We start from the raw sequence: 13659 nt of genomic DNA on the forward strand, positions 1-13659 counted from the left end.
TATTTGAGGTCGAAAAGTAAAAGTGGACAATACTCTCACCTCCGACGGGCCTGGGCAGTGCTTCGGCGATGGATATGGTGTGGGAAAGGAAATATGGCAAGCTGCCAGTGGGGAACATTGGCGGGACTTGGATCAGACTGTGAATCTTGCTCTACTTATTTCTCCACTACTCCGTGGACATTCTATAGCAATGGAGTTACTATGGGGGACTCTCCTACTACCACCATTTACAGTCTTGTGTGTCTGTCGATCTGCGTCGGACAACTCGACAAATTTTTGATACAAAATCACAAGAATCCAGATCATCACTTCAAACTCTTGATTACCTACTCGCTTTTGCCGCTTCATTTGCACCCTGACCATTCATTCACAAAAAAGGAGCGTGTGCCCGCGCTTCACATCCTGATTGGGATGGTTCTGAAACAGAAAGCATTAGTACCAGCAGGTTTAGGAACATACAAATTTTTGGTTCGTAGAGCCCTCAACAACCAGGTTCTGGAATACAATGTTTCGACGAAACGGAAAAACAAAAAAGGTTCTACACCATCCAGTTGACTCTGACGGATCTTCCCTCTTTCCCTACAGGCAAAAACAGGGGTGTCGAACACTGCGATACCTTGGCAGGTCCGTTCAGATGTCGTGTCTCAGCGGTGCACGGTTGGTTGCACCACAAAGCCGCTGGCTGCCTGCGATCGAAGAGATGGTGGTGTCCTGTCGGTACTAGTATTTAGACGCCAACCTCGCCGCAGCAGCAAGTTCGCTCTCGACGCGCATGCTGAGATCCTGGTACCACTGTGACCCTTTGAAACCGTGTTTCTCTTTCCGCACATGCCAGCCTTCACTCCGCAGCTTTTCGATCCTCTCTTGCATCCTGGTCCCGGGGCCAATGGTCGTCTGTTTATCAAATATACTGGATATTCTTCCTTCATCAGTCCCCCGGCGGCCACGACCACTACGGTTCGATCTACTGCCTGCAGAAGTAGAAACAGCAGGATCTGGAAAAGACCAGAAACTGGCAAACCGGGTCTTGGACAGCGCCTTGGTGGCAGCGCGCTCGGTCTGCACCTGGTTGACGCGGGCAATCTCACTGTCGAGGAAGGAAATGAGGTTGCGCAGCTGCATCCGAAAATCTGCCAGGCAGGCGTTGTAGCGTGTCAAGTCAGGCGAGGAGAGATAAGCTTCGAGATGGGCGTTGACTGGGTTTGGAGTGAATGCATCGCCAATTGCTTTAAACCGCGGCGTCACGGGAGAATCGACGTCCGCCGAAGTTTGAAAACTCGGAAGGGACGCAAGTGATGACTCCGTCCCAGGACTCGAGGTCAGAGGCAAACCGCCTTCGTACCGCGCAATAAGAGTCTGGACTGCCGTCTTCCTCATTCCAGCGGTGACTTGTACAATTCGTGACCCCTGAACTTCGAAGTCGGACTTGTGGTTGAACGGCAGAGGAGGCAGTGGCCGGCCATTTGGTTCGGTCAGGCGGGCTTGCTTGGGCGTACGGCTGAACAAAGGCGATGGAACGAGCTCTTTGGCCAGTTCGTGCTCTAGACTGAGGCTCTGACTCAATCGAGATGTGTGCGTGCCGGGACTTAAAGATGGTAAAGGTCTGTTGGTCTCTGGAGTAGCATGCAATTCTCCCTTCTTCGTCAAAGGTGTAGTCAGATATTCCGCTTCTTGGGCGGGAGAATGCTCAACACTGTCCCCGGTGTGTGGGCTAGTAATAATGCTCTCGGGCGAGTAGACACTGTAAGTCGAAGCGGACGGCACCATTATGACTGTGACACTCTTCGACGGTGAGGCGCTATGGCTCGTGTGACAACCACGTTGGATCGATGGCGTCGCAAACACTGAAGCCAGGGGTGAATATTCAGGTTGATCGTACCCGCCTGTCTCGGTAGACACATAAGGGAGAGGCAGGCCGCTCAAAGCCAGTTTGAAATTTTGTCTGGCAAGCTCGAGGAATCGTTGTTTGTTGTTCGAATAGTCGTGAGCAATCAATCCGATAGACTCATGAGATATCGCATTGTAGAACCAGAGGTACACTTTGAGGACTGGATGGATCTGCCGCGTTGTTAGAGCTAGAAACTTCCAAGGATATACAACTCCAGTGTGACTCCGGAACGGCCATACTTCCGGTGTTTGCAATTCCTCGCACAGCGCAATGCATTGTTTGTATCGACGGTCGCGGTACAGGTTCTGTATTTCGACGAGCTGATTCTTGTAGGATGAGATCCGCGCGTCTCGTCCATACACATGCCTGACATGTGCTGGGGTTTGCGGCATGATGGTGATTGTGTGTCTTGGATATGATGGGCGGTGCATCGACTGTCTCGATCTTGGGCGACTGAGAGACACCGACCTTGCTCGCTCGCAAAATAGAGGACTGTTCCGTGGTACCCGACTATGGTAAGAGAGACGGTCCCCGGAGTCAACCACCTCAGCAGATAACGGACATAGTGTGGACAGATCCCCGGAGGACGCCCGGTGCAATAGACACTGGATTCATGACAACCTCCTCAACGCCATCCCCTTGGTACCGTACATTATGGTCAACATCTCTTGCATCCTGCACCACTACTGGCCATGCTATGCCCAGAATTGACAATGTGGCGACTGTTTTCTTATAATCAATGCACCAGCCGGATAGATGTCTCAAAAACCGGTTCAGGTAGAGTTGGACGGAACTGAGATCAATCCCTCGTCTGCCATTTCTTCTAGCTGGCTCACAATCCATGCTCTATCTCTTCCCTGGACATTCGCACTTGATACTGACAGTATGTCCTGACCCATCTGCAAAGCCTGAGGAACGGCGGCTCGTAGTTGAGAAACTGCCTTCTGCTCGTCATTCTGATACAGTTTCGCAGCGTTGCGGTAGAAGACATCGGCGTTCTTGAGTAGCTGAGCAGCATTTGCTACGGCCGGTTGGAAAGATATCGGTGGCTGACTCAATCTGTGCTGCAGAAGGGAACAATTTCCACGCAGAAAATGGGTTTCTGCAATGTCGTCTGGCACCGAGGTGGAGATCTTGGACGCAGTGGCCATGCTGGCGATCGCCGCAGACAACGCGTTCCATCTCAGAGAAGCTTGAGAAGCATCACCAGAAGCATCACCTTCTGCAAGTGCAGCATTGAATGCAATGAGACTATTCGTATTGGCCAGGAGCGCTGCAAAGTTCTTCTCAATGCCTAACTCTGGAGCCCGAAACGCCTCGTCTCGTTCACGCTTGTACGTGCTGGCGTCAATTGCCCCCGACCGGTAACCTGCTTCGAGCAAGGCACTGGAGAAGTTGGCTTTGGCTAGGGCAACCTCCTGTTGCCTCTCAATCTCTGCATCTTGAAGGAGGGGCGGTAGTTTGGTTTGCAACAACTTGGTAGAAAATTCCTCGATCCAGCCAAGTATAGACGGAGGAGCCGCACCTGGAGATGAGCTTATAATGCTACACAATGTTGTGAGGGTCCCAAGCTCTGCCACAATAGTATCGATGAGGGTGTCCTTTGTCAATGGCTCCACTACCGCAAACCACTGATCTTCGGTGCCGTTTCGAGGAGAGTTGTTGGTATCCTCAGATACCTGTGTATTTGCTTCTGCAGGCAGAGGCTCCGAATTTTCTGCTTCAAATAGAGCTTCAGCTTCTCTCTGTTCGAGCAGTGATTCCTCTAGCTTTATCTCCTGCAGATTTAAGCATCGATCCTGAAGCTCTAATGCTTCTTCCAGTGGCTGCAATGCCTCATGGTCGGCACGATCCGAATCGTTTGCATATGCTTCAGCAATGGCCGTCAGAACTTGTGCTGTATTGAAAAGAGTTTCTGTATTGTCCTGATCAAGGCTGAGGGCATATCGGTGCGCATTGAGTGCCTGTTGCAACACCTCTACTAGCGGCACATTCAGCTGGCCTATAAGAATGGGATGAGTCGCAATTTCGAGCAATACCCTTGCCCTGAGGGGTGTGTTAGCACTTCCGGATGGCTGCTGAAGGACAGCGGAAAAGGACCGACTTGTTATATGCAAGGTCAAGACTCTGGGGAAATTTCGCCAGACCCTGGTCGTAAACATCAATGGCCTTGGAAAAGAACCGCATCGACTTTGCAGCATCGCCAGCCCGCCATTTTCCCGCAGCTTCCTCGAATTCAACTCCGGCTATTGGATGGTGAGCTACTCAGTCTGGTTTCAAGATTAGACTGTCTTAACACGGACCTGCCAGGAAGTCGTCTGCACTTTCGAGGATCTTTAACATGCACTGTTACCCCAAGCTGTCCACCCGATACATAGGCGTCTGGCGCCATCTTACCTGCTCTTTTTTCTTCTTTCCCTTTGCTTGTTTGAGGAATGCCTTTGGCCGTCCGGCGGACATGATGGGGACGGACTCGTAAGATATAAACGAGTGGAACTTAGTCCTCAGATGGACGCTTCATCAATCCGCGGATCAAACCTGGGAGGGTGTATAAAGCAGCGAGAGATGCTATGTCCAGCCTAACAGTGAGCTGGAGCTGCGGAACGAAAGTCTCGACTGGCAAATGGTGAACAAGCCCGTCGGCTATAATGCTTGGGACACTTTGACCAGTAGCAGGAAAGTAGCCGAGGGTCCAAGCGCTCTTCTGGCGGAGATGGTGTCGTCTCAGCGGTCACCGCAAGGTGGACACCTGATACCCAGAATCAGGTAACCCTGTTATTAGTTCCGGCGGGAGGGTGGATGTCGAAAATTTTTCTGACTCGCAGGGTCAATGATGGCATCTGATGGAAGTCGGTATTCCTCAAGTGATTCGTGATATTGGTGCAGTGTCATTGATTATACAGTTGTACAAAGTGGAAGTCATGGTGGAACACAACTTGAACAGGGTTCATGTTAGGCTGTTTGGTATTGACTATTGGTGACATTTCAAAGCTCCATCGACCCCTCTGAGCCGGCGGGAGGTGTACACAGTAGAAACTGAGGGTGCACTCCGGTGGCAGTACTTAGTAGCAGCAGTATAGCGGTGCCTAGCACTTCGTTATAGGCACCTACTGTAGGTGCCAGTGGTAGGTCTAGGGACTCTTTCCACCTATGCTGCACAGCCTGGAGTACTACTGCACCACTGGCACTGGCACACTGCAGTACTACAATGTATGGCAGCACTCAGGCTGTGCTTCTGTAGCTGCCCCCTCGCATATGTACGCTCCTCAGGCTCACTGAGCAGCAGGCTGTTAAAAAAGAAATCACTTCACTCTGCAACTCGTTTCAAACCCCCACAACTCCCATGTCTCTACAACGTAAGCAGTTCGCAGAGTCCTTCCAGATCCTGGTCGGTACACTGAGCCACATGAGCCACAACAACTTCGAGTTAAGTTGACCGATAATGCGTCTCATCCAGCATTGACCCGCCGTCGCCCACGCTCCCGCAGGCTTCGGCAAAAGTCGCGACCGAGGATTTCTCGTAGTAATACTTCAGTTCCGCTGGTGACATGCCCACCTCGATTACCCTGGCGACTGACCTCGAGTCGACCCCCTGGTCTCGACCCACGCCCAGTGTCGACTTACTGCACGTCTATCTGCGAACCGATTCGTGTGAGAAGCTCAAAATACCCACGCCATCCCCAAAGGCGCTGAACCCCGCCGCTGGAGCCAAGTTGGGAGCGAACTATCAACTGAGGCGGCCACCAGTCACCGACCAGTAAGTCGAGTCCTAGTCGCGGCAGTCCCGACCTCGAATTTTGTTCTTTCAGCGAGAGGCGCCGTTACCCGTTCCCTTCATCTCCATTTGACCTAACCTCAGCAAGGCTGCATTTCGACTCTCTTCAACAACCGCACCGTTCTGCCACAACCCAGCGACAACCCAGCCGTGACGCCTGTTGCCTACCTGTACTCTCCAAGCTTGAGACAGGTCCGGTCGACTACCTGTATCCCGCCTTCGTCGCTGACGATATGGACCTTCTTTGATTGTCGTGTTTCCCTCAATCATCTCCCGCAGCCCACCTGCGGGCGCAACCTACCTGTACCTCCTTTCCAACCAAGAGGATGAGCCAAGAGCGCGAGCAAAATGCGGTATGGCCTCAGGACATGCAAGATGAAGCCATGGTCGCCGGCGTCGGCAACGATGACTTCACAAAATTCCTGAACTTGGACAATGAGTTTCAAAACTTCTCCTCCATGGAGAATGGGCATTCCGGTCTCGACACCCCGATGGGACGCTTGGGCTTTGGCAACAGTGCGCTCGACCTGACATACAGCGAGTCCGAGCCGATGAACGTGAATATGCCATGTAGCACCGACTCAATGGGCTTCCAGAACCCCGCCGCGACGGATCAGCGATATGGGCAGTATCAACAGTATCAGCAGATGCAGATGGTACCGCAGTATCATATCCCTCCTACGCCCGTGAGCGGGGAAATGCATGCGGCAAAGTACGCCTCGCATATGGGTAACAATGGGCAAATCATCTTCGATCATCAGCAGGTATGGCATTACCGCGATAGGGTGGCATGCATTCTAACTATTTCAGTTGTCGTTCACTCCATTGGTCTCCCCTGCGCAAACACCGTTGGACGGTGGCTTCTCTATGGCTGATTACGGTCTTTCCGATGATTTCTTCAGCCCCTTGACGTCTCCTGCCATCGAGGCCCAAGGGGGTTTCAGCTCTACGGCGACCACCGCTTCGCCAATCGACCTGGGCGAATCCGGAGCCATGGGCCAGCCGACAATGGCCGGGACAAAGCGAACCCGTCGCAAGGCTGGCAGCGCTACCCGTACACCCGCTCGAAGTGTAAAGCAGTCTCCAGCGCTGAAAGCCCACCCCCGTCGACGCCATCCATCCTTGAATTCGCTACGCCTGGATAAGATGGCGGGCCTTCCCTCGCAAGGTTCTCAGGCAGCAGGCTCACACCTGTCAGCCCCGAACAGTGCTGTGCTTCGTCCGGCTGATGACTCGGTTTCCCCCGAATCATTGTCAGAAGGTGCCATGGGGCCGCCGCCTTTGCCTCATATGGGGAAGTCCCCACAACCCGACATGACGCCCCATGGCGTCGCTTCCAACAATCCAGTCACGCCCGCGACGCTGATGAGGATGCCTGGTGATTCTTCAATGACAACGAAGCACTTGGAGGTACATGGCTCAACGACAGCTGCTGAGGAACCTTTGGAGGATATTATGTTGCCGGATGCCGCTGCTCCAAGCGTGCCGCAATCTTTGTCCACGATCGATAACAGCAAGAATGGTGACGACAGTGAGAACACGCCAACCATTTCGGCCAAGTCAGCGAAATTGAGTGCCGCAAGTACTCCTAGAGGGACACTCGCCAAGGGCAATTCACAGGACACGTTTACAAGACCGGGGAAGGTGGAGAGCCGGGGGTCAGGTCGCGCCAACAAGAAGAGACAAAGCACTTCTTCCGCGACGATATCTCCCGCCATACGTCCTAAGATCTCACCAAACATCAACCCTTTAGCTCCTGCACCAGGTAGGTTCGGCCTTCATCTCACTCTAGGTCACAATCAGCTGAACACAACAGGTCCAGGAATGGCACATCTGTCACCAGAAACCAGCGCATTGTATCTCGCATCCAAATCAAACTACCAGAACATACTGGAGGGCACGCATTTACCTGGTGTTTCTTACCCAGAGACCTTGGCTGAAAATCTCACCTCCAAACGAACATCGCATAAACTTGCCGAACAGGGGCGACGAAACCGCATCAACCTTGCATTGAAGGAGATCGAAGCACTTCTGCCTGCGTCAATTCTGGCCGCACAATCGAAGAAGGATAGAGCGGGTTCCCAGGACAACGACGAGGGAGAAAGCAAGCCTACCCCGTCCGGTCAAGGAGCGAGTAAAGCCAGCACGGTGGAAATGGCGATTGTCTACATCAAGAGCTTACAGACCGAACTCAAGGACATCAAGGACAAATTAGAGGCGGCGGAGAAGAAGCTTGCCGAGGGAGCAAGCAGCAGTGGGGAAAGCGCTTCAGACGGATAAACATGCGATGTGTGGCCTTTAAAAGATCTACAACGTAATGGTGTGATGGCTTAATGGTTGACGAATTCTGGAGCTATCAGGAGACTACCCCAGAAGTGCAGGGGCGCGGCGTTGCGGACGTGTAAGCTGGCCAGGGTACAAGATATTGGCCTCTCATAGGGTTGATACATACCTTAAGCAGTAAAGGGAGGGCGTTTTGATATACACAGTACAATCTACAATACTGGTCTGTGTGCATTGCGTTGTACAACGCTGTACGCCACAAGTCACTTTGAAGCAATCCTGTGAAGGAAGTCAGAGTGCTGTCCTGATTGTTCTGGATGCTGTATTTTGTTTTCTTTGGCTTGCTGCCGCGGTGGTAGTGTCGCTGTGCAGAAAGGACGAGGCTGAGGTGAAGTGGTTCTGAAGGGATTCTAGCAGATACTGGCGGAGTCCATTCACGACCAAGCATGTGCAAGGTGCATGCAGGGCTGATATAGTGACTGTCTGTCTGACAGCAATATATTAGCGGTTGCCTGGGGCTCCCCGTAGCGTGCCTGACGAAATGCGACCGTCTGACAAGCATATTGTCCTGTTAAGATCTTAGCAGTGACACAGACCAATAGGATCACCGCCCGTCAGTCCGCCCGGCAGAAGGTAGCGCAGCCTTTCCATCGTAGTTTCCAACAGGTTCCATGCTTTCCATGCCTTCAGCTCCAGGCTGCGCTAACTTTTCTGAAAGGCTACATAAACACTTCCAGCATCTCTTCCTCTCAACCTTCAGCAAATCCAGACACGAATCGATCTTTGCTGTTCATCTTGTACTTTAGAGATACCCCTTCACCTTGTAAGTCCTTCCCTTTGCCTGAACACCCGTCCTGCTTGTGCGCGGGAGTACAAACCAGGTGCTTGAAAGTCAGCCTTACTAACTACTCATCTCCTATAGACCTAATACCTCCCACACAACCGCAGCCATGGCGGAAACATTTGAATTCCAGGCTGAGATCTCTCAACTCCTCTCCCTCATCATCAACACTGTCTACTCCAACAAAGAGATCTTCCTGCGAGAGTTGATCTCAAACGCATCTGATGCACTAGACAAGATCCGATATGAGGCCCTCTCGGACCCAAGCAAATTGGATTCGGGCAAGGACCTCAGAATCGACATCATCCCCGACAAAGAGAACAAGACCCTCACCATCCGGGATACCGGTATTGGCATGACCAAAGCTGTAAGTGGGCCCGAACGTCCAATAATGTTATCTGCGACTTGCTAACACTTTTCCCCAGGATTTGGTCAACAACCTCGGAACGATTGCCCGATCTGGCACCAAACAATTCATGGAGGCCTTGTCTGCCGGTGCTGATATCTCCATGATTGGTCAATTCGGTGTCGGTTTCTACTCTGCCTATTTGGTTGCCGACAAGGTCACTGTTGTCTCGAAACACAACGATGACGAACAATACATCTGGGAGTCCAGCGCAGGCGGTACCTTCGTTATCAAGCAAGATACCGAGGGCGAGCCACTTGGCCGCGGAACCAAGCTGATCCTGCACCTCAAGGATGAGCAACTCGACTACTTGAACGAGTCCAAGATCAAGGAAGTCGTCAAGAAGCACTCCGAGTTCATCTCCTACCCCATCTACCTCCACGTGAAGAAGGAGACCGAGAAGGAGGTCCCTGACGAGGAGGCCGAAGAGGTCGAGGAAGACGGCGAGAAGAAGACCAAGGTCGAAGAAGCCGAAGACGAAGGCGAAGAGAAGAAGAAGAAGACCAAGAAGGTCAAGGAGATCAAGGAAGAAGAAGAAGAACTCAACAAGACGAAGCCGATCTGGACTCGCAACCCATCAGAGATCACCCAAGAGGAGTACGCTGCCTTCTACAAGTCGCTGTCCAACGACTGGGAGGATCACCTTGCCGTCAAGCACTTCTCGGTTGAGGGTCAGCTAGAGTTCCGCGCCATCCTCTTCGTGCCCAAGCGCGCTCCATTCGATCTCTTCGAGACCAAGAAGACCAAGAACAATATCAAGCTGTACGTCCGACGTGTCTTCATCACTGACGATGCTACCGACTTGATCCCTGAGTGGCTTGGCTTCATCAAGGGTGTGGTCGACTCTGAGGATCTGCCTCTCAACCTGTCTCGTGAGACCCTTCAACAGAACAAGATCATGAAGGTCATCAAGAAGAACATTGTCAAGAAGTGCCTCGAGCTCTTCAATGAGATTGCTGAGGACCGTGAGCTCTTCGACAAGTTCTACTCTGCCTTCAGCAAGAACATCAAGCTTGGTATCCACGAGGATGCTCAGAACCGCCAGGCTCTGGCCAAGCTGCTCCGCTTCCATTCCACCAAGTCTGGTGAGGACACCACCTCCCTTACCGACTACATCACCCGCATGCAGGAGCACCAGAAGCAAATCTACTACATCACCGGCGAGTCCCTGAAGGCTGTCCAGAAGTCTCCTTTCCTTGACGCTCTCAAGGAGAAGAACTTCGAGGTCTTGTTCTTGGTTGATCCCATTGACGAGTATGCCATGACTCAGCTCAAGGAGTTTGATGGCAAGAAACTTGTCGACATCACCAAGGACTTCGAGCTTGAGGAGACCGATGAGGAGAAGAAGGAGCGTGAAAAGGAAGAAAAGGAGTTCGAAGGTCTTGCCAAGAGCCTGAAGAACATCCTCGGCGACAAAGTGGAGAAGGTCGTCGTCTCCCACAAGCTCATCGGCTCCCCATGCGCCATCCGCACTGGCCAATTCGGCTGGTCCGCTAACATGGAGCGTATCATGAAGGCCCAGGCTCTCCGTGACACTTCCATGTCCTCTTACATGTCGTCCAAGAAGACCTTTGAGATCTCTCCCAAGTCTCCTATCATCCGTGAGCTGAAGAAGAAGGTTGAGGCTGATGGCGAGAACGACCGCACTGTCAAGTCCATCACCCAGCTGCTCTTCGAGACGTCGCTGTTGGTGTCTGGCTTCACCATTGACGAGCCTGCCAGCTTCGCTGAGCGCATTCACAAGCTGGTTTCTCTCGGCTTGAACATCGATGAGGATACTGAGACTCAGGAGGAGAAGACCGAGACCGAGGCCCCTGCCGCTGAGGCTACCACTGGCGAGACTGCCATGGAGGAAGTCGACTAGACGTCTCGCCCCTAGTTGATGTGCCATTGACATGCCTTAATTGAGCCTGGTCATTGTATCATCATTTCTAAGGCGTCCGGTGTCGAATTGGGTTTCTTTCTTCAGCGATTCCTTGCATTGAATCAATGGTTTGAAAGACGAATGGAATGGGCAAAAGTGGACCGGCACATGGAGTGCAGTTGCAGCTTCGGTAGGCATAGAAGCTACCAGTTTTGTAGTCCGCAGTTAGCTGAATACATTATGATTCAGTGAGAATTTTCGATGAGCCTTATCGTTCACGCGAAATAATAACCAAAATAAAAGAGCCTCAGCTGGCGAGTATCGTACCTAGGTAGTAGTGGTACAAGATGCAAAAGCTTCGTCTATCCTATCTCTTTACCCCATAGCTCGCTTTTCAAAGGCCGTCGGCCCTCATCATAATCTCAACTCGCCAACGACTTCTACTCTGATCGCTTTCCTTGGGTATCAATGCGGTGTGACAGTACTAGCACCTAGGTATCCAAATCTCAACACAGCTCTGCTCAACACAATACCACCTCGCAAGCTTTTTTCTTTAGCTCTCTGTGGCAACTCTTCAACTGCAATGCCGCGCTTGGATAAAATTTTCTTTGGGCTTCTCTTTGAAGAACTATCTAAAACAAAGCCCCTCCGTTGCTTTCAGACGTGAAACGCCTCTCCCTTTCCACTTCTCACCTTCGCTCATCACTCATCATCACACACTATGGCAGCCCAGCACTCACACTCAGCCCTGATGGACCTTTTTGAGTCTCGTAGCGCCCTCATACAGGCCACGATCAATAGCCGCAGCGACAGTCAAAGTGCCACCAATAACGGCACAAACACCAGTCAAGAAATTAGCAAAACTCTTCGGCCTGACCTCGCGATTGATGACCTTCATCGGACTGATATCGTAAGAGAAGAAAACACCAGGAATACCACCATGGGCATGCAACCTCTCCTTGTGGCCCTCCGCGGCATCGTTGCCGCCCGCCAACGACCTCTTATGCGACGTGACGGAATACTGATGTGTCTCGATGGACCCCTGGCTGCCCGCACCTTTGCCATGCATTCCCAGCGGTATCAAGTCACTTAGACTGGAATGCTGCTGGATGGACTTGTCCTCGTCCCAACCAAGGGGTAAATAGGACGTCGAGACAACTTTGATAAAGTACATGAAGTTGTAGCCTGGTTCATCTGTCTCTTGCCGCAGTCCGTCCAGCGGGTTGGCGTTGAGGTGGTGATCAGCACCTGTCCATTTCGCTTCCTGGTCAGATAGTTGTGGACCGAAGCGGAGTGAATGGATTTCGTGTGTGAATGTATGCCCGCCCTCGATGGGCGTGTCGAAGAAATTGTTGAGGTCGTGGACGTGCATGTTGCCATTGCTGAAACTCCGCCCGGGCGCAATGTGGAAATTGCCTACTACTTTGTTGACTCGGATGACTCCTTCGATCCGACATCCTTCGTGGCGCTGCTCGTCCAGTCGCGCCCCGTAGCCTTCGCGCTCGCATTGCTCGACTCCTTCACCACGGCCGAATGCCCAGCTGTTGGCTGCGTATGCTTCGCGCACTTCGTCGCATGTATTGCAGCACCCTGGTTTTTTGGCGTTCGGCGGTGCAGGCGCTGAGTAGCATGAACCGCAGTAGTCTGGGTCGAGATGGGACGAGACTTCGGCTTGTTGGTGGAGTTGGAGTGCTTGCGTGTCGATGACTCGTGATCCCTCGGCGACTGAGGTTAGTCGGACCTTGTTGACGCCGTGGACTACGCCGCTTTGTTGTTCGCCCGATACGTCCATCACGTCCAGGGTGAGGAGTTCGCAGGGAATTCGGGGGAATGTGATGTTGAGATGGATTTCCATTTTTTCTCCTGTAGAACTCAACAACGTCAGCGAAACATCCTTTATTCACATCTCTCTCCTTGCTCGAATCCAAGGAAAGCATTCCACTCGACCACCAGTACATATGGGGTGTATACGTGTGTTTTGTGTTGTGTTTGGCTTCTGCTAACCTCGTCCTTTATCAACCACCAATTCCGGCTGCACCACTATCCTTCTGTAGTCTGCCCATTCTCCTAGAATCAAATATATCACCACGAGGATCGATACTATCGTCACAATTCCCCCGGACGTCGTTCGTATCCGCGCGTCCTCGACTGTCTTGGTGAAGGCGTCAAGCCGTGTGAACCTCGTTTTCGCTGGCATCTTCGACTCGGAGGTGGCAGGATCTTCACTTCAAGCCCAGATGTAGGGGCCCCAGTCAGTGGTCGGTCGGGTCGAGAGCCTGAGCGCGATTGCGATTACGCCGCCTGCAGTAACCCAATGTAGTTCTGCTCAGGCAGGCATTGAAACCTTAGGACTCCGGGAAACCTGTCATGCAAGCATAATGTGACATGTTGGCATAGACGGGGACATCAAGACGTGGCACAATGACAGTCGTAGTGCTAGGAGTGCTAACAAGTTGACCTTGAAGTGGACAACATGTTCCATGCGGTAGTCGCAAGAATCCCGCGCGTGTTTCGGAGAATTCCTGCGCCCGACAGTGCAGTGCTCCACCCCTTTCATCCCTACCTACAAATGTAGTACACTAGCAGTCGTCTACCTTACGGA

General features: G+C 52.3%; 5 protein-coding genes across 5 annotated transcripts; 2 read left to right on the forward strand and 3 right to left on the reverse strand.

Annotated features, from left to right (window-relative positions):
* Positions 1–720: 720 nt before the first annotated feature.
* On the reverse strand, positions 721–2319 carry HMPREF1120_07377 (uncharacterized protein; the record flags this gene model as incomplete). The annotated part of the gene is made up of 1 exon (XM_009161600.1): positions 721–2319. The coding sequence occupies one exon, from the start codon at positions 2317–2319 to the stop codon at positions 721–723; it is 1599 nt and encodes a 532-aa protein (XP_009159848.1).
* Positions 2320–2661: 342 nt separating this feature from the next.
* On the reverse strand, positions 2662–4348 carry HMPREF1120_07378 (uncharacterized protein; the record flags this gene model as incomplete). Its single annotated transcript, XM_009161601.1, has 4 exons — positions 2662–3934; positions 3993–4134; positions 4192–4222; positions 4286–4348. The coding sequence occupies 4 exons, from the start codon at positions 4346–4348 to the stop codon at positions 2662–2664; spliced, it is 1509 nt and encodes a 502-aa protein (XP_009159849.1).
* A 1641-nt stretch (positions 4349–5989) lies between these two features.
* Positions 5990–7943, forward strand: HMPREF1120_07379 (uncharacterized protein; the record flags this gene model as incomplete). The annotated part of the gene is made up of 3 exons (XM_009161602.1): positions 5990–6427; positions 6474–7428; positions 7480–7943. 3 exons carry the CDS (start codon positions 5990–5992, stop codon positions 7941–7943), a joined length of 1857 nt encoding a protein of 618 aa, XP_009159850.1.
* An 800-nt stretch (positions 7944–8743) lies between these two features.
* Positions 8744–11057, forward strand: HMPREF1120_07380 (molecular chaperone HtpG; the record flags this gene model as incomplete). The annotated part of the gene is made up of 3 exons (XM_009161603.1): positions 8744–8769; positions 8869–9154; positions 9213–11057. Exons 2-3 carry the CDS (start codon positions 8897–8899, stop codon positions 11055–11057), a joined length of 2103 nt encoding a protein of 700 aa, XP_009159851.1. The 5' UTR covers positions 8744–8769; positions 8869–8896.
* A 149-nt stretch (positions 11058–11206) lies between these two features.
* Positions 11207–13537, reverse strand: HMPREF1120_07381 (uncharacterized protein). The gene is made up of 2 exons (XM_009161604.1): positions 13062–13537; positions 11207–12920 (listed from the first exon to the last, which is right to left on the reverse strand). The coding sequence occupies exons 1-2, from the start codon at positions 13252–13254 to the stop codon at positions 11800–11802; spliced, it is 1314 nt and encodes a 437-aa protein (XP_009159852.1). The 5' UTR covers positions 13255–13537; the 3' UTR covers positions 11207–11799.
* Between the last annotated feature and the right edge of the window lie 122 nt (positions 13538–13659).

This window comes from Exophiala dermatitidis (assembly GCF_000230625.1).
Source record: "Exophiala dermatitidis NIH/UT8656 unplaced genomic scaffold supercont1.6, whole genome shotgun sequence".
Classification (NCBI taxonomy): domain Eukaryota; kingdom Fungi; phylum Ascomycota; class Eurotiomycetes; order Chaetothyriales; family Herpotrichiellaceae; genus Exophiala; species Exophiala dermatitidis.